Raw genomic sequence first — 21,560 nt, 5'->3', positions numbered from 1 at the left:
GGGTTCAAACTTGCATTCGTTGCCTTTGGTAACAACAAATACGACGGGAATTTAGCCGAAATGAAATTCTTTTCGTTTCTATGCGAAAGTTATCAGTTATTCAACTGAAGGAAAACAAAACGAGGAAACTTGCATCCTGGATGCGAATAACAAAAATTTCGTAGCAATGGGAATTCGAATTAGTAGAGCAGTAGGTAGGTATGAGTATGTATTTTCTAAGTCTACGAATCATAATATCCTGTTAGGAAAATAATAAGAACACATAATATTATCTAACTTTAACCTTAATTATTAATAGACAAGACACGGAAATACTAACTTAATAATTTGATAATTAGGTATTAATATTTTCAACCTAATTAGTAGTTGCTATGCGAGTATTAATTATTTTCCTCAAATAATAGTTTGCTTTTTTAGAACCCAACCATAATAAGATTTTGAGAAAATATAATAAATATAAATGAGTGATATTTAAAAAAATAATTTTCCCTATAAACAAATCCACATTAGTTACAATCTCTTCACAACAAAAACATAAATATTGATTTATAACATTGATTCAAAGTAACTAGTGCAATAACGTAACATAATTAGAAGGAGTAAATATGGTCTAAAACAGGCCTAAAATCTTAATGCCCATAACTAATTAGCTCATTAAGGTTCCGAGCCTACGTGCAGTTAGCACGGTGCCAGACCGATGTACTCACGATTCGATTCTCTGTCTAGGCACGCAACTAACTAGCACTAGATTTATGGGCTAGAATGATAATGTATTCGGCTCAGGTACTTCGTAAAATAGATTTTGTTTTCCTAAGATTAAGCCTGGAAAACGTTTCGATTAATAGTAATTAATATATTAACACTTAGTTAAAATGCTAGGTTGCTGTAATAAATGAATGCATGAGTTAATTGTGGAAAATGTTGTCATAGAGCAATAGGAATTTTCTTAAACGGCATATTTTTCAGGTGATAATATGTCTTATACATCTTATATTGGACTTTCCCTCAGCAGTTTTTTAATGATATAACAAGAATAGGTAAATAAGACTTCTTCTTAGTTTACCTTGCAGGCTTCTGCTTACTATTTTTGGCAGTTGCAAGATACCTTTGTTTGAAAATCCCGAGTTCCCGACTGAAACTCCTTTTCATCTTTGGTTTTATTTATAATCACTTTCTATTAGATGAGATGCAGCCAAGAGCTGCCTTTCAAAATATAGCTTATCAATTCAGCCCTGAAGTATGCGCAAATATTTTATGATTCGATTCGAGCGTCGAGCCAATTTTCCTTGTTGACTGGGCGCGACATCCTCAGATTAATTTATATAGCGTCATCAAACTCAGGAGAGCAATTTGTCGAAAAGTCCCGGCTATAAATTGCCGTGGCTACGTGCCTCAAGGGGGGTACTCGCGAGGCAGACGCGAGTATCTGCCTAGACACGCAAGGCTCTGGCTATCTGGGTCTAGATTTATAAGCTGAACACGTAGCGCCGGCTATTGGAATCTATTACAGCCTAACAATGTCATTCTGTCTAGAAAGTAAGTAAGGGGAGTGTTCGAGGATTATCCTGAGATACAGGATTCATCCTACACTCGCGAGCAAAACTATGGAATCACTTACATGAAGTGGTTTCCACGTGATCTTGTGTACTAACGAATTTGTTAGTAACAAAAAAAGTGGCACCATTTTAAAGATTAAACTTTTACCTTTAAATTGATACCAAATTCATTTAAATCACACCAGTTTTTAAAAAGATATCGCGGCTGATGTGAAGAAGTAAGGAAAAAGACATGTATCAACTGTTTGATACGTCGCGAGTTGCGGCCCATTTACCCCCTATAAAAGCACGTGTTTTCGGATTTTTGCTTTCACACGTTGATCCATACACATCTCAGCTTCTTTTGACACTTTACCTGGGATTCTACATTCAGAAGCAGCACAAATCCTTGCACTATTGCAAGCAGGGCTCAGCCAGCGGGCTGTCGCATGTCAGCTCCACATAAGCCAGTCCTGGGTTTCGAAAGTTTTAAGACGCTTTCGGGAGACTGGTGGCTTTATCCCGAGACCAAGTTCTGAACAGCGCCAGTGCATATCGCAGAGGGATGACCGTTTTTTCATGTCAGCCTCTCTATGAAATCATCATTTGAGTGGTATCGACGTCCAGCAAGAGCTCAGAAATGTTCGTAGGATAGCTGTTAGCGTGTGGACAGATCGTCTAAGATATAAGCAATAGAATTTGACTCCAAAAAGGCCTGCCATAGGCTCGAAACTGACGGCAGGTCACCGATAAGCACGCTTTCAATTAGTTTAATCTTTAAAATGGTGCCACTTTTTTTGTTACTAACAAATTCGTTAGTACACAAGATCGCGTGGAAACAACTTCATGTAAGTGATTCCATAGTTTTGCTCGCGAGTGTAGTTCAGATGTCAACCCACCATAGCTATAGTTGCATTTTGTATATACCTACAATTTTATAATTGTTAATATTTGTGTTCTACGGTGAGAAATAAAGAATTATTATTATTATTATATTCAAGCAGTAGGTATACAGGGTTATCATAAAACTTTCTTGGGAATCTATGGTGGTGACGCGTGACAATAATTCAGGCAGGTCAATGTGGTGAACTGTACAATTTAGCTGAAACGTAAACGTACGTAAACGGTTTGGCGCTATCGAACTGATATCGTCTTTGTAAACAGTCTCTCTTACAAAGAGTCGACTCTACTTGGTGATAATTTACTTACACCCGTATTCACAAACGATACTTGCTTAAGTGAAGCAGCAAATCGAACGAACAGAGTTGAATAGAACTATGTGACTGGTTCGTGTGTCACCCTTTCACGCGCATTGTGAGACCTCGTTAGTGCCTACAAAGTTTTTGGAAATCTACATTTGGGCTTAAGACTTAAGTAATATTAGTCATACTATTTATGGCGTTGCTTTCAAATAAATTACATTCAAAATTATGTTAAACTTGTATTTTGACATGACATGATTTGACCTAAGTCGCTTATTATATTGAAACCTTATACCTCTACGTTGGCGTCTATCTACACCCAAAACATTATGCAAATGATTTACCTATTAAATAAAGATATTTACTACTTCCCTATGATAATGTTTCTGTTGCTATGCTATTCTGTGTAGATGTTAGACAATCTTAATCCGTTAAATTATATCAATGACGTTGAGAGGCGATTATTAGAACGTAGAAATAGTTTTCTATAAATTTATTTTGTCTCAAACACCAGTTGGAAAATTAAGTGTCTAATAGAAAATATCTTTAGCAAATGTTTTGTTACTATGCCCATGTTTTTTAAACATCTTTTTTTGTAAATACCTTTGAATATACAGAACTGTAGGTTTTTTGACATGATCATCCCTTTAATTTACTTGTAGGTACGTGATACTTATTGATAAATGTAAAGTGAACTAAAATTACATAAGGGTATAGTTTTCTAAATAGTTCCTATATCAACTGAGCGATTTCACTTTCTCAGTTGAATATGCAACTAAATTCATAAAGTGTCCTTCCAAATAGCAAATTACGATGAATGTGTGTCAGTACTCCCTAGCATCTAATAAAGGAGTTTAAACTCTGTATTTATTACATGCTTTCATAGGCTGCACAATGTGGACAGATTAGAAGGCAGTGAACTGTTGCAAAGCCGTTCGGTATCAGCAGGAGTATTTTCTAATTTTATTTCATTTTATTTTTTAACAATGGATGATTTTTTCAAATGTAAATCGTTACCTAATCACTTAACGAGTGGATATTGGTTGAAAATTAAAGTTACCATCAAAAATATTCATAAATAAACTAAGGCTGAGTTGCACCACCTAACTTTGACCGTAACTATAATGATAACCAGTGTATTTTGTATGGAGTTCGAAAGATTTTTGACGTTTGTCAAAGTTAAAGTAAGATGGTGCAACCCAGCCTAAATAAAAGAAGAAGAAGAAGAAACTTTCTTAAGTAAACAAAGTCCAAATACAAAATAAATGACAAATCATTTTTGCATGATGCATCTCAGTCTTAGATTATATCAAAATCTATATTTGGACGGCTTTTGATAAAAACAATATGACACTGCTGTTGTGTCATGCGATTTCGCCTGTGATAACAAAAATAAGCAACTACGCACATTAAAACCAAAAGGTTTACCTATGTAATCTTTAGTTTATCCCTCCTTTTGACGTAGTCGGATAAAAATAACATTACATTACACCATATTTATTAGATTTTTAAAACCACCCTATATGTAACGGCACGACACAACAACATAGGTATTTTTACTTACTTAAAAGAATGTTTGAGCACATGATCTTTTTGTATATAAAAATAATATTCTGCTTCTTGTCAAAGCAATTTCATTTGAAATTCATATCTTTAGCGATAAAATTGACCACACCATTCCCGGGAATCAAGGTAGGTGGTATGAATCGATTTTTGTTATTGTTGCGGTACAAACATATTATTGTTATTGTATTGAACTCGTATGTAAGTAGGTATTTGCGTTTATTATAGCAGCATTTTACGGTATTTAGGGTTCCGTGCTTTGTTCACCACAGTATTTTTTCAGATTCTAATCAATTTTGCAATGTCAAACGAAATTATTTAATGATGCAGAATAAATATACAGAATTAGAAACTAAAATGAGAGGTGTTGTTAATATGGAGGCATCTAATATCCCTATTTATCTCATCAACCTGAAACTAACATGAAAAAGAACCGAAACCCAGTATCCACAAAAAATGTTAGGTATTATTGGAGGCCATGCTGTAGATCCTGGTTATAAAGGATACAGTGATAGGATATAGAGGAGAGATTAGTCCAGTAGGCCTAGGATGCGCTAAGCGGCTATCACGCCGTTTTATGGATTTTGTCCATTTTGACGTCGATAAAGTATATCACGGCGCATCCTAGCCCGGCTGGCCTAGGCCAGCTATATAGGCCTATCTAGATAGGCTGCTTGATTTCTGGGGGGATCTGGGATGGTTGGAGTAGGAAGATAAACCACAAATCGCGTACAACGCACAGAGGGCCCGGCAGAGGTCAAAAGTCGAAAAAATCAGTTGTCTATTAATCTTTTTTTATTCACGCAGATAGGTAGTTTAAAACCTCTAGTTTAAGAAAATATAGAAGTACCAACATGTTTCTTAACAAATTGGTATACTTTTACGCGTCAGAAGTCATTGATTGCAAGCCTAAGAACGGTTGCTATCAGCGCGTCCTAAGTTTATTGCTTTGTTTATATAAAGTTTTGTTTATAAATTGTATTTAAAACTAGTGCATTTAACAATGAAAACCTGGAAAAAGGTAATGTGTAACTTGTTGTCAAAATTTTAAAGTTATATGGCAGGTATTAACATGTCAAATATGATGAAAATAATTGATAATTCATTGAATATTTTTAGACTTTTAGTTTAGTTCCCCGTCGTGCCCCGTAACAATTTATACGTCATTTGTTAGCTGACAATACGCTTTATTATATTTTGTATGCAATTTCACCCAAGAGTACCAAAGGTCTTGACAGTAGAGGTCCAAAGTTGCATTATTAACTTAGTTTTGAAATCCAAAACAATTTATTTTTCTGTTCTAGGCTAAGAAATTCATTGCTCGTTTTCAAGATTGTTTGTATTTGAGCAATGGAATGTTACAAAAGTCACGAATGCTGAAAAGTCTCGTCTTGTGTACTAGTATCTAAAGTTATCATTTAGCTAGTGATGAGAAAAATATTGACATGAAGAATTTAGAAAATAAGAGTGTAAAAAAATTGTGTGTATTTTAAAAAAGCATCTCAGTCTACAAAAGTTTTCAAAAATAGACATTCTGACTGGTTAAGCGATCCTTATATCACTGGTTTGCGAAATTTGCCTAAAAAAAGGAAGTCTTCTTTACCCAAAGAGTGTATTACTTTAATTTCAGTAGAATAATATAATATTATACAATGTTTCACAAAGTATTTTATTATGTTAGGAAGTTTTCCACTTTTGACCGCTGTTACATAGACGCGGGACCACCGTGCAACGGCTCAATCAAGAGGCTACGTGCGACTCGAACTAACTAAACTAAACTAACTAATCCTGTTAATGCAGAAAGAAGGCTTTTGACATACATTTTACCCGTATTCATAATCAATCCCTAATTTTTAAGTGACTCCTATGGTAACACATAACAGGAATTTCGTTTTCATAGGGGTCACTTAAAAATTAGGGATTGATGGTGAAAACGGGCATTAGTCTCGTTTATTTTTCGTCCACGTCCAAAACCAATTGCCGTATGTTTTCACGATTACTTAATCATGCTCATTAGATAAAGCAGTCTTGGAGTCGACGGCAAGTTAGTGCCATGAGTTACATCTATTTTTGGAATTTGGTGTCAAAGCTGATTGCGGGCACGTCACCTGTGACATTAAATGTCAATCATTGAGTAACTCACTAACCTTTTGCCGACGACTTTACTCGCGTAGAGCAATTTGTAAAGTAATTAAAAAGCAGCTTAAGCATGATAATTAGAAATTATGTAGCTTTCCATTGGTGAATTTTAGTTTAGATAATCATTAATAAGTAATATTATAATATGGACAGTAATTAGGTATTGAGTCATCATGACAATCAATATTGTCCTCGGCGATTGTGCTAATTCTGAACTGCGTAGATTTTTAACACTACTCGTATCTTGATTTTCTCAATACCTGCTTGTCAGGCTGACTCAAGCAAAAAGGTAAAAATCCTTCAGCTCTTTTATGCCTATTTCCATCATCATCATCATCATTTCAGCCATAGGACGTGCTCTGCTGAACATAGGCCTCCCCCAATGCTTTCCATGTTGATCGATTGGTAGGTATACCTTTTATTTCCATGCCTTTTAATAATTTATTATTCAGTTCGCCAGAAGTTTGCGATATCATTTTCATCGTAAGATGCTCATCGGAAGAAGTTTGCAAATTCTTTTGCATCGTAAGATGCTCATGGATGCCGCTTAAGTAGATAAATATTCCATAGTGTCTTCTCAGTGATTAGCGGAATCAGTGATTTTTGAACGAACATAGAACCTACTCCTTTTTTGAAGTCGGTTAAAAAGGACATCTTCATAAGTTAAATAGAGTCCACTTAAATCATGGACGGAGCCCAATTACTAATAAATACAATACGTTTGACAAGTAGCAAAACAAGTTTGCCTTATCTGTTGTACGGTAAACATGTCTAGCCCACTTCAATTTGCCGATCCTTTACTGTGTACAATCGCAGTAATGATGGCCAAACTTACTCATATGCCCTTTTGATTATTATTATTTCGATTTAAAAATATATTTTACTTAAGCCTATCCGCAGACCACTAGTTGTTCGGTTGGGTCGGGCTGTTAATCAGTATGGAGATGTATGAAAGTGTTATACCGATTTGGTATCAGCCGATTCTTCATACAAATTAGAATCGGGCCCAACTATCTGCCAATAATAAAAGTCGGTGGTCTGCGCCTAGGCTAATAGGTCTTAGGGAGAGGGGGGCAGCTTTGAACAATTTTCATAGTTTATTAAATATCTTCTAAATTTGCCTGATTTCATTAAGTTTTTCTTCCTAGATAGAGGTCATGGTTATCACACAACAAAATAATGATGTTCTTCTTAATTGTTCATGAACACTTATTAAGATATTTACATTTTTGCACAGACCTGTAAATGTTCAAAACTGCCCCGTAGTCGGGGCAGCCTTGAACACGCCTGGGGCAGTTTTGAATTAGTATTTTTTTCAATGAAATAAAACGGAATATTTATGAATATGTATTTTTTAAATAATTAATAAATAAAATTCTAAATGATCAGTGTCATTTGGGATCAATTTAACATGTTTATTTTATTTTAAATCACTCTGTACAAAGTAACACAAAACTTAGGGATATTATTAAAAAAAAGTAAATATAAGATATATCAATGACTAAATACTAATAAACTTTCTGTTTAATGACACATCAAAGACAAAACTGCATAATTTTAAAAATATCAATCAACTACTAAAACTAGCTTTTGCCCGGACTTCACCCAGCTTGAAATTTTATCTGTTACAGTAAAGCAATCTGCTTATTTTTTATGTAAGAACCTTCTACGAAGTATTAGAAAACTTAAAGTTTCATAATACCACTGAAAAAAGAAAATTGATAAAGTTCAAAGGTGCCCCAACCATTTCGTTCAAAGCTGCCCCATGGGTATATTTCCAGAAAAAAACATAAATTTCATAACGGAACATACTTTTATGTTGCAATTTCTTATCAAATCTTCATTGAAACTATTTAAACTTCCATATAGTAAACAAACCACTCACTATTTTATAAAACTACGTCCACAAAAACCTTAGAACCAAAATAAAAAAGTGCGAAACTGGCAGTCAAATACAAAAAAGCACTTTTACCGGTTAACCTACAGTTAAATATTAAAAATGAGATGTGACAGCTATGCGCATCAGTGCTGGCAATATAAATTATGATTTATACCATTGTAGCCTAAACCAGTGATTTTTAAATTCATTTGTTCTAAGCTGCCCCTGTCCAAAGCTGCCCCCCTCTCCCCTAAGTATTATGATTGTATAATTATCTCGAACACTCTTCCTAGAACTTCTCAAAAATTTTATTGACTGTGGTCTAGATGACTAATCCTAATCCGCATCTTGTTTCATTGGTAATTCCCAAACCCCTTCCAGACGTCAATGGAAAGTTCAGAAGGCTTTGAAAGGCTCTACTCTGTGCCAAGGTTATTGCACTATTGGCTTAGTAAACTCTTGGGGTCTTGACACGAGCGAATAGGTATTTACTCAGTAATCACGCTTTATCTTAGACCTCATTTATCACTTGACGCCAGGTCAATTTGAGGTCAAATGCACTCAGATCCAAGTTTTAAAAATAACATGTGTTAACTTACGAGACTAAAATAAGAATTGTTATCAAAGATTCTCTATAGCAGCTATCAGTATAATACTTTGTCACGTTTCGTGCACATGCAATCAATTTTATTTTTCATAAAACATATATTATCTGTAGGTACTAAAAAAGATATGCATTCTTCACACAACAAAAAATAAGCCTAAACAAAAACACTAAGAAATAAATAAATAATCTACAAAAACGTAACGAATTAACTTAAATAATTTCGAATGAAAATTCATGTATGCGAGTAAAAAACGCTTTGACATGACAAGTTATTTTAACAAACTGGTCAAGCTCCAGCTAAAATGTGGAAATCGTTGTCAATTACACATAGTGCTTTTAACGAGGCTACTGCTAGAGAATGGTCTAGCTCATTGGTTCCCAAAGTGGGGAGGAGGCGCAAAGACCTTTAAAGGGGATCCATCTGTGTACTTAAGTATAAAAAACCTGCGACCGCTGAGGCAGGGTACTCACCTGCCATGTAGCTCGTAACATAGCATGTAACGTAACCACCTAGTGAGTACGGCTCATCCACGGTCATCGCGTATCTGGCTGCGAGCTCCTGGATCCCACTGAGCGCCGCCTTTGTGCTCGCAGTGATACCGCCACTCGGCGGGTCGCTACGATCTCCCTGCGAACCACGCGCGAGCAGCTTGCAGCGGGCTCGTGCCTATGTACTCACTTGATACAGAATCTGATACATTACATACAACACGGCTACATGAGTACCCTGCTTGAGAGAATGCATTCCAGACTGCTCGATACGACCAATAAATAATCTTGACTGGAGGAGGGGGGGCGCGAAATTTTTTGTATGGTCGAAAGGGGGCGCGTCTCAAATATGTTTGGGAACCAATGGTCTAGCCTATTTCTAGAATATCGACTATACTATGGCAGCACATCAAAATAAACACTACAGTACTTTATGCAGTTGTAATAAAGGGTGATTTCGCGAAGAAAAGGACAATGTTCGTTCTCCATACATTGTTCGCCGTTAGATCAACAGTGCCGAAATAATACTTTCTAGGTTCTAAATGACACAAATCTTTATGTAAGAACAATTATTCCTGGCGGACCAATTCTATAAACTTATTGATAGCAATATTGTTATCATAACCTCTTACTTACTAGTATTGTATTATATTATTTTATGCACATCGATTTGTCAAATTGTATTATAATATTGGACGGGTTTTGGAAATAGCTCGGCGTTCCACTTTTATGATTTACTTACTTACATTTTGCACGTAAATAAATAAAATGAATCCTATGTTTACTTTCCACTCTTGACATTTAACACGTGACTTACCAAATTAACTATCTCCATGGTTACCGTCTTAGTCTATGCATGACCAGGGATTGAACAACTTTTAATTGAATATTATTAACAATTCTCGATAATTATTATCGATTGAAAAATATTCGGTATTTGAATCGAAAGATATATTTAAAGGCACTGGGTCTCTATCAGAAGGAACTCTAGGGGTGGAATCTCCATAGGCGTGGGTTAACGGGCAAGGAGATAATATCTTGGACGGTTGACAATCACTTTTCCTACAATTTAACGTTCCACCAAACTCAACACGCTCTCAAAGATAACCTCGCAGCCGCCTGCTCACACTTGACATGACACAACTGATTGACAGTTTTCTTTTTCTGCGCATTAGTCGGGTGTTACGTTTAGGAATCACAAACCTTCCGCTCTACAGATTTATACAGATAACATAATATTAAGATTGGTACTATTAATCATCAATAATAATTGCAGCATCTGTGTCCGGCGCCGACATATTCAATTTTATCAGTATCAAAATATTCAATTTTAATAATAAAATAAATATTATTTACTACCACCTATGAAATGTTCTAAAAATTGCCTGGAGCGCTCCCCCAATCCTGGGTTTTCCCTTTCCAAGCTGAGAGGATATCATTTTGGTTCTATCGATACATTATAAAGGTACTTAATATTTGAAATGTATTACCAATTATTGTTATAAGCATTTTGAGCGAATAAAACTTTCAATTCTATTAGAACTTTAGACATTTCTCTCACTTTAAGCGGCATTGGATTTTTCATCGGATTTTGAAACTGTAACAGATATAAATTAACGATGATCCCATATTGTTGTCATTGTCTATATCAGTGTTATGATCACAATTCTTTTTATTTTATTCATGACCTTCGACCAGTTGGACACATTAGATAGCTTCTTGTAGTATCGTGCAATATATTTTTAACTTTTAATTAAAATCTAGTCATACTGTAGCAATTTGGACGATTTATTTTATTTACAAGATCGGTATCTTATTGTCTATGATGACCGCAGTCAACATCACTATTACATGGATTCCTAACAATGAAGTACGGCATTGCCTTGTGCCGATTTTACATAGATTTTATCGACACAAATTATGGAACTTCATAGGATATGGAGCAGGCCACGCCCTAAAATGTCCGGATGTCGTCATAGTATTATGGAATACATATAAAATACTTTTATTATTTCATTTTCTAATCCTCAAGTGTCCGTTACAATCTAATTAATATTTAAGTATTCAAAAAGTAAGAGATTAATTTTGATACTTTACTGCTGTGCCCAGGAATCTAAGGCGGTTTCTGACAATGTCCTTTTAAGTTTGATATGATTTCGACTCTACATAGAATTGCTCCAGTGTAAGGGAAGAGCTTACGAGTACATCAGAGATTTATTTAGCATTATTAATAATGCAAAAACTCCAATTAAAAACTAAAATTTTATTTGGGTTCGATAATCGAAGTTCGATTGCAGTCAAGAATTGATCAAGACTGTCACAAAGCGAGAATATTGAACCGTAACATTTTTTTAAGATAAGTATCTTTAACTTCAAATGATTATTTCGAAAAGGCAAAGGAGGTTCTGCAATTTCAGCACTCAATAGTACGACTTTATAGAATTATCTCTTTTAATATTGATGGAAAACTCACAAAAAATAGCGACTATCACGTTTTAGCAACACGTGGTTTTTATTAGCATTATACATATATGTATAATAGATCATTTAATTAAAATTGGCTTTTGGCTTGAATCTTCGGTAACATGATACGTATGGGTCTTCAAATATTACCTATAGGTATTTCTTCTTTTCTAATGTTCAGTTGCACATCCTTATTTTAACCGTAAAAATAACAATAACCGGTGCTTTTTGTATGGACATTGACAGATTTTTGACGTTTGTCAAAGTTAAAATAAGATGATGTAACTCAGCCTAAATATTTTAACATACTTGTAATCTGGCCCGAAACAAAATTTTGAAAGCCTAAAAATATGATTTATAATGTTGACATGGCTAAATTTTGGACTATCATAATGACTTACCAAAGTATTTAGTTTGCAAATTCACGATTATTTCTAGAAATTTGCAAAAGTAGCCGATAATGGTGACTGAGATTTATGCGCTGTATTTATTTATCTTTAAATCATTTATAAGTGCAAAATACTTGTAAAATTGAATAAGGGGCTGTCAAACGTGACCGAGTATTTCCGCTGCTTCTTAGCACTCACCGATATGTAGTCCCGAAGTGATGGTACTCGGGGTCCCGTACGTAGTGGCGAAGGTCGATTTAGCGAATTACTTTTTAGCGAAAAACACTCATGGTGGTACGTACGCTGGAGCGAAAGGCTACTGAAGCGAAACACTCCTTCCACAATTTTTTTGTTCTATATTCTAAAATAAACGGAAAGTGAAATTCAGTTCAAGAAAAGTCTGCCCTTAAAGACAAAATGAAAAGCTCCGTATACTTCTTAGAATCCATTACATGTACGTAGATATAAAAAAGTACAAGGATGAGTTAAAGTTAATTAGTAGATGTGAAATCGAGAATCCAGAAAACCATTATAAAATAGCTCTTACCACTTTTGTATAACGAGTTCAGTATGACCAAACCCTTATGAGGACGTGGAGAGAAATGGTCATTTCTCTTTGGCTCGTTAATAAATAACTTAGATACGAATACGGTAGAGAAAAATATACAAACATGACATCCAATTCAAATACTAATGCACTCGACCTTTACGATAGTTAAACTATTCAAAATCGGTAAAAGTCTGAAAATACCTACTTTCTATTGGTAATATTTCTCGGAAGTATTAACAAGGCCTTGTAAAGAGCCTCTAGCCCGATTTTTGAACTTGTAACCATAACTACTCTAACTTATACTACCTATTTGAAAAGTTCATACTTAGGTAAGTAGATGACGAGCACGTTAAAAATCTCAATTGAGATACCGAGGGTGTGGCTGCATAGAAAACTGACTGACATAAGTCACGTGTCTATAATGTCAAAGAATTCGCAGTAAAATTCACGCGACCATCAAAACATCGTAAGCCATCCGCAAAGACGTCACAGGAAAACGTACCCTCCCACCGCAATCAAGAAAAGTCACACGCATGCGTTATCAGCGGCGCCGGCGCACGGCTTGCATCACAGTGGTGGGGATACGATTTGCCAGCCTTATACTCACGATCGCGCGCGCCGACTCCAATCCGCACCGAACCGCGCGAGTGAACACTTCGAGATTTTAATAACAAACAAAAAATGTGCAACATGTGTACCCGTGATGTGACACCGGTCGTTGAGGCCCCGCCGCCTCCCCCTAAGCATCATAAACACCTGGAGAGACTGAAGCACAAACATAATATTGTCACCGACCCCAACAACGCCGAGAAGCAGAAAGAAGTAGCGTACCAGCCTGACCTGCTAGCCATCTCGACCCAGTACACCAAGATAGGATATGACCTGTTCAAGGCTACCATGGAACATCTGCAGGAGACAAAGGCATACGTGTAAGTTTTCTTTCACAAACAACTTTTACAGCGATTTTAATGACGTGTGTAATATTATTTCATCAGCTGTTTCCATAACGCCAGCAGTTTCTATAGCCTCAATGCAGCCACTTCTTTCCCAATGAATCTAGCGAGGCATTGTTTAGCCACGTGACTTGAGTGTGTGCCTAATCATAACAAAACCTTACCTTTAATTTCCACGATTAGAAAGTCGGAAACATTTAGATAACTCGAATGAAATGCACGTGTAAGAACGTGCCACTGCTTCTACCCATAGAAATTATCCATCTTATCCGCATAGATACCGGTAATTTTTTTAAAACGAGTTTAAAAGAGAAATATAATATTATGTACCTAAATGAGCTTTTAAGATTCAAAAAAGTCTCATGACGAATTTTACAGCATGTCTTTAATTCCTAATTTAAGGATTTCCCTAATTATAATTAAAAGTAACTACAGCATTATTTAATATTTATACCAATAAAATTTATCTTATTAGTTCCTCTTCAACGTTCTCAAAGCAAAATTATGAACGAAACACAATACAGACTATGATCAATTGCATTTTGTACGCACATATTGTTTGCACACAGAGTAAACAGTTACAGAAAACTAAAACAATATCATTCAACTACTGAACTTGTTTACACTGTGCCATCGGTTGTTTTTATTTATATTTTCAATCAGAATAGCCGTGAGTCAGTTAGCGTTGAATCTAGACATGATCTAGATCTCATTAGACAGGCGGTTTGTCACGCATTTAGTTTCACCTCTAACCGATTCGATCGATCCATTAGCAACCGAAAGTTTGTAAAGGACAGCACTGCCAAATACAGCTAGAGCTATAAATAACTCTGAAAACAATGTTTAACGTATAAATCCCTCCGGACTTTATTGAAAGCTTTTTAATTACAGTACTAAAAAAGCTTTATCGGTGAAGTAGTAAATATCTACGTGGGCAGGGCTTTTGAACATGGCTCTGCTTTTTAAAGAAGTATAAAAATGAGCCGAAAATGAAGGCACTCTATTCATCATCCATTGAAAAGCCAATCTTGTAATAAACCAATGTTTTAGCTGGTCCTTGTACGGACTTTGAAAAACTAATGTGGGTTTTATAAGAGTAGAAAATTCCCATATGTAGGCATTTCCTTAACTCTAGGTCAAGGGACTTAACGCGGAAAAAACAAAACCTTTTACAACAAAATATAATAAGAGCTTTGAATTATAAACGAAAACACTTTTTATAATGTATCAACGTAAACTAAACTAAGGTCACAACCTTAGTGTCAGATCACATGAGCTGCTAAAAGCTTTGTACATGATCCAATCATACTTAAACGTACTTTCCAAAGCAAAAAACCATCTTTCATTTCAACGATCATTGCACCATTGATATAAATCCTCAGTAACTGAAACTTTCCTACGCATTAGGTACTTTTTATCTAAAACAAAGGAAAGTAACGTCACGCGTTATCGGCACTTACATAAGAATAACGACCGTTGCCTCGACAATGCCCGACATGTATTAGTTTTGTTCCAAGACAAAGTTTGATAAGTTACTGATCTGAGGCAGAGATATGTTTGTGATAAGAGCTACTTTACTAAAGATTGATATGTTACTATAGGTCTCTCTCAAGATTAAGTAGAGTGAAAGAGTTAGGTAGAGCCAATACGAGATCGTTATGTAGATCATCGTATTGATATCAGAAGTCATTGATAAATTATTATTTTAGGTAGAGTCAATGACAATCCAACCTTAAATTGAGGCCAGTTTTCATCAGAGCAGAGTTAAGAAATAGTATATTATGTTGAATAACTTTATAAAATGACTGATGTAATAAAAACTGGTCAAGTCAAATCTAACCTCCTTTAAATACATATTTGGATTTTTCACAAAACTTGGCACTCATTTAGATCTCCATTCTTATTGCGGCGAAGCCCACAGCCAAGCATATATTTTTGTATTGAACTTGGCTTTCCTTTTTTACATTTATGTTTTTGGTGGGATTATTTAATACACATTACAAGCGTACTTAAAATACAAATAATGTAAAAGTAAATGGACTGTTGCCATGTAAATCCACTTGACATTGACAAAACAGACATAAATAACTATAATAAAACCAGAAATAGCAAACCACGTAATCTATATCCGTTGCTTCCTTGTTTTATTTCCTAAGAGTAGGCGCACATCGTTGATTTTTAGTTGGCCGATAGTTGTGCCCGATTTCAAATTGTATGAAGAATCGGCCAAATCGAATCGGCGTAGTGTGCGCACTCCAATACACGCTGCCCCATACTGATCAACTGCCCGACTAAACTATCGGCCGACGAAAAATCAAGGGTGTGCGCCTACTCTAAAACGTCGACTTGTTTAGACATCACCCAAGATACCCTTTAAGGTCAATCATAAGCATAGTTTTCTATATTTTAATTAAAACTTGAAAAAATAGCCTTGCAATTAGCAACGCATTTTCTTTGCCCCTCAAAATAGTTGTAAACTAAAATACTCGTGATTAATTAAATACCTATTGAACTACTTTTTGTCTCGGTTTCACTTCATAAGCAATCAACTTTGTCCAGACGACTTCGAACCATGGACTTCAGGGGTCACGTGCTATCGTCGCAATCGTCAAAGCGTTATCACATCTCTCTATCACATCAGTGATTGTGACAAGGCCGATGTTCAATGAAAATACATGAACTTTACGAGTACGAGCATAACAGCTAAAACGGAATCCAAAAAGAAGGAAATTGTAAAGCAATCATACTTTTACACAAATATGTTACATTTCAGCTAAGCAAAGCTAAGAGTATCACATTTATCCAATATTTTATTAGACTTTTTTGATAACTGACCAATCGAGACGATTGTATCATGTTATTTCAATACGCTTTTTCAGAAAATCCTACGCTGCCGTATTGTATATTGACTGGCAAGTGAATCCAAATAAAAAGTAGAGCTTTTTTTGGACAATTTTCCCTCAATCTAAGGTTAGAAGACAACCTGTCTCCACTCACGTCTACGCTGACTTTCAACGAAATGTTTATACCTCACTCATCATGTTATGATAACTGATTCGCGAGTGGGACGCAGAAAAATGGCCGTGTGGGGCTGGTAATACGTGACACACGAGGCACAAGGAATACATTGCAAAATAACTCCTGCATTTGGCCTTTATACATAGACTAGCTTTCCGCCCGCGACTTCGCCCGCGTGGAATTTTGTCTGTCACAGAAAAACTATATCGCGCGCGTCCCTGTTTCAAAAACCGGGATAAAAACTATCCTATGTCCTTTCCCGGGACTCAAACTATCTCTATGCTAAATTTCATAAAAATTGTTTCAGTGGTTTAGGCGTAAAAGCGAGACAGACAGACAGAGTTACTTTCGCATTTATAATATTAGTATAGATAAGGTATTATAATACGAGGTCTAATCAGTTAAACTAAGTTTAAACCAAGAACTATGACATTTGAGGAGTTTGTTCATGTACCTACTCATTTGTGTTCAATCAATTCTAAACAGCACAATTCTCTATTTAAAAACATAACCCTCCTTCTGGCGCAGTCGGGTAAATAGAAATACGGTACGCTAAGGTGGTTTCAGTTAAAGGTGAAAATTTTCACTTAGCATTCCTCAATTCGTGATTATAATTTGAAAATAATAGTATGTCCCATCTTCTTGTCCCAGGTTCCTAAGACCATTATACATTTATGAAGCGATGTATTAAATATATTTTTGTCTCAAACTACGAGTATTTCCATATTTTTAATCAATGCAAAGTGGCTTCGTCCGCCTGCGGACATTTTGAAATAGACGTGTTTGATAGTGTTGCCTATTACACACTAAACTAATTTTATTCATTTACATGCAAAATCATATGAGTGTCCTCCTGAAAAATAATTAGTAGAAAAAATATTTCATTACTTCTTCGTTTAATCTTAATTCTAAAAGTTGGATTAGTAGATGCTAAGACTGCCTACACCGTTACTTTTGCAACTCTACCATCGAATCAATTACCATCGGAAATATGACTGCCCCTCATACTTACATTGTAAGTATAATAATAATAATATCATTTTCTCAAACAATTAGGGTGTTTTGACGCGCGCAAGTGAATCAGCGATCAGCGCGAAAAGGTGTTGTTGACAACTGTCAACAAATAATTACTATTTGTTCACAGTCCCGATCTGCCGCTTCCTACATTGACAGTGTTGTTGAAAAATAAAATTATATTTTCCAAGGTTACGGTGTTCACTCAAAAAATATCGCGTTTTTCTTTGGTTGTTTACACTACAGTAGAATTTGTTAAATAAAGGGCATCGCGCAAGCTCATATTTTTACATTACACACTAATATTAGTTACAAACATTTTAAAGAAGACTAAAGCGGGAATTTAAAACGCTCTTATAATAAAGATATGTTATGATGTAATTCACTCTCACGATCATAATTATGTGCATTAATTTAAAAGGCACGACCAGATTATATCCATCAAGAAGAAATTAAAAAATTCTTCAGGCTTTTAACATGTTGCCGCCTCAAAAGGAGAGCTAATATCTTATTAGCCTTCAAACTTAGTTTAAAAGCATTTAATGTGCAGTTAGATCACTAGTGTATTAACACTTTAGTTAGAACCTTTGACTTGAGGCCTTCTAACTAATACATAATTTAATATTCGTCTTTCACAAATAAAGAAAACCTCATAAGGTTTCACTCTATAGAACCCGCTTGAATCGTATTAATCTTATTGTAACAAAAATAAACGTCTTTTGAAGTTCATTTCCATTTAGAAGCTGACGTTGATGCGCCATTTACCGGCGGCCCTTTGAATACTAAATGAAAATAACAAACGCGTCAAGAAAAACATTAAATACTAAAATCATCTTCAATCTAGAAACGTTTCCGATGACAGCTCCATTGATTTCTTGGCACATGACGTTAAATAGGTTACCTATTTGGAGCCCTCAAAATAATAACCAATTCCCTGAAAAATGAACTCAAAGTAAGCTTATTTATTTGCTTTCTCTCCTTTTCAATGTCCTGAAAATGTCGTATATACCTTTCAAGTATCTTTTCTCATTCATAATAATCGATCAATGACGTCACTACACCTGTTGCACTCAAAGACTACCTACTTAAATAATCTTGCATATGATAACAACACCCATCCATATTAAGCCGCTTGCATAACAGCTTTTAACGCGAATCTTCAATTAAAACTTACAGCTAGATTTTTCTTTGGATTGAACACTTAGTTCAGCCTATTCTCTTATACTCGTCAACAAGGCTCAATGTGTTCTCCAAACTACAGCACAAAATTAATTATTTTCAGACTTTCAGGCTGTTTCTATGTGAACAAATACAAATACTTAAGTTGATTTTTCAACCTGTGTGTTCCAACTGGAAAAGTGGAAATACAACCCAGGGACTTTATCCGATCTATACTTGGATCATGACAACATTTTAAACAGCTTATAGCTAACTCGGCACGACGCGTGGACCCTGTAATTACACGAGCCCAATCATAAATTAATTCGAAAGTCACTATTGAGCATTGCATCTAGCCGGTTTTATGCAGAATTACACATACAATGTAAACTGAAATTAGATAGAGATGTAATACAGGATTTGAATTGTGATGAAACTACTTAAGTAACATAAGATAAGATTATTGCTTTCTGAATCAAAAACAAATTAATTAGGTACATTATCATTTCGTTCGTGGTAAAAACACTACTAGTCCAGTCAATGAATGCTTTAACGACGGTGTAGAGAGAAATCCGTAGAACACAATTTCTGACCTCGGGACTTTATTTAGACTAGTTAGGAGGTGAACATAGCAAAAGTCCCCGCCCTTAGCCCTTGAGCCGGCGGAGAGAGGGGGGTTTAAAGGTACTACTTTTCGGTTTTTCGCTTAATCCTCGGAAACTATGCGTCCTAGTGACATAACTGCTATGAACCAAAAAAAGCTTATTCAATTTGCTACAGGTGAGACAGTCAAGTTTTTCTATTTCTTTTATAGTTTTCACGGCATCTGCTCAAGAAGGTCTGTAATATTGGAAATTTTATTTTTGTCTTACATGTTCCTATCAGGAGAAAATCGACTAAATCAACATTAAACAAACATTTTAGACATGCGGGAGCATGTTAAGCCTAGTTCCAGTGAGCTAGTTTAGTTTCCAGTGAACATGCTTTACACATACAGTCTTACAGACCTTCTAGAGCAGATGCCGCAAAAACTATATAAGATATAGAAAAACTTGACTATCTCACCTGTAGCAAATTGAATAAGCTTTTTTTGGTTCATAGTAGTCATGTCACTAGGACGCATAGTTTCCGAGGATTAAGCGAAAAACCGAAAAGTGGTACCTTTAAACCCCCCTCACCCCGCCGGCTCAAGGGCTAAGGGCGGGGAATTTTACTATGTTCATCTCCTAACTAGCCTAAATAAAGTCCCGAAGTCAGAAATTGTGTTCCACGGATTTCCATCTATAATGCTTTATTGACTGGACTATACTATATTTTTCCTTTAATAATATCATTCATAGAACAAAAAGTGCCACCCAAGAACGTTTTAAATAGAGATTATAGATGTAAAACAACGATAGTATTTTGTTTTTGAAAATCAACAATTAATCCAAAATCATACCTAGTTATTATCAGCTTATCTACGAGTATTTACAAATTCTATACTAACTAGTATCCAAACAAACAACTGTTTGTTAGTGAAGTGATTACACTCATTGCCTACTTTCGAAACTTACAATTAGTTCAGAAAACTCTAGAAGTTGTATATCGGGCGTCGACTTGCGCACGCGATCTGTCACTGTCACCGCTATCAGTGGAAGACACCAATAATAGAGTTATGTACTTCTGGAAATCACCTTTCAAGGCCTCAGCATCTTCGTCTTTGTTTTACGAAAGTTTTAAGCTTTGTTTTTAAGGGACCTAAACTCTGTAGGCTTCTATTTAGTACACTAGTATCTGCCAGTGGCTTCAACCGTTTGGTTTTCTGTCTGTCAAATGATCATAAAATCATAAATATTCTGAAACTCTTTCTCTTGCCCATATGTTGATTTCGGTATGAATTTCAAATTCAATTATATATTGAAAAATATTCCCAGAGAAGAGTTTAAAGATTCGTATAGTTGAGATTAGTCGACTCTACAAAATTACACTTAACTTTGTAAGATGAGCCTGGACATAGTAACAGATTTACATGCAAGGAGTAAGATATTACTTTAGGTTTTTACGTTTGGGTTTTTGAAAGGAAGATTACTCTCGAAGTGTTGGCTATCAGCTCTTTTGTCATGATTTACTAAACAATGAGATGTAAGATAATGTCCATATCCAAGATAAGCCTACGCTAAAATCATCGCCAATTTTAGAACTTGCATTGTACATGTTGTGACTGAGTATTAAGGTTATCCAATTGAATCAAAAATTCAGTAAAAATACTAGCAGTAGCATGTTATGAGTGAATGCTACATTAAATTTACTACACCTACTCTATTGGCACAGTCCAGTAATACAAATTTTCTGTGACAAAACCATGTACTGCATTGTTTCAGTGATATCTTAGCAATGTAACAAACTGTAATAAATTAAACAAACTGTAAATTTTACATTTTCCTCTTTCATCCTTATACTAAACATTCGAAATAAATTTTTCAATCTTATTTCACAATCTTGTAAAAAGACGTGGGAGACATTGTACTCGTAATGTCATTGAACTAGGACATCATAATCATGTAGAGCAAAAGTAAACTGCTAGAAATATCTTAGTTTTCCTGCTCCTAAACTGTAACA

At 35.3% G+C, this 21,560-nt stretch overlaps 1 protein-coding gene across 1 annotated transcript in view; it reads left to right on the top strand.

The window, feature by feature from the left end:
- Positions 1–13,423: 13,423 nt before the first annotated feature.
- LOC135074617 (transmembrane protein 205) overlaps positions 13,424–21,560 on the top strand; it is a 37,763-nt gene continuing 29,626 nt past the window's right edge. The window contains exon 1 of the mRNA XM_063968977.1: positions 13,424–13,745. Coding sequence (XP_063825047.1) covers positions 13,498–13,745 — 248 coding nt within the window. The 5' untranslated portion in view covers positions 13,424–13,497. The remainder of the gene's footprint in view (positions 13,746–21,560) is intronic.

This window comes from Ostrinia nubilalis, chromosome 1 (assembly GCF_963855985.1).
Source record: "Ostrinia nubilalis chromosome 1, ilOstNubi1.1, whole genome shotgun sequence".
NCBI classification, from domain to species: domain Eukaryota; kingdom Metazoa; phylum Arthropoda; class Insecta; order Lepidoptera; family Crambidae; genus Ostrinia; species Ostrinia nubilalis.
The sequence above is the reverse complement of the archived record's forward strand: the minus strand, read 5'-3'. Positions and strand labels throughout refer to the sequence as shown.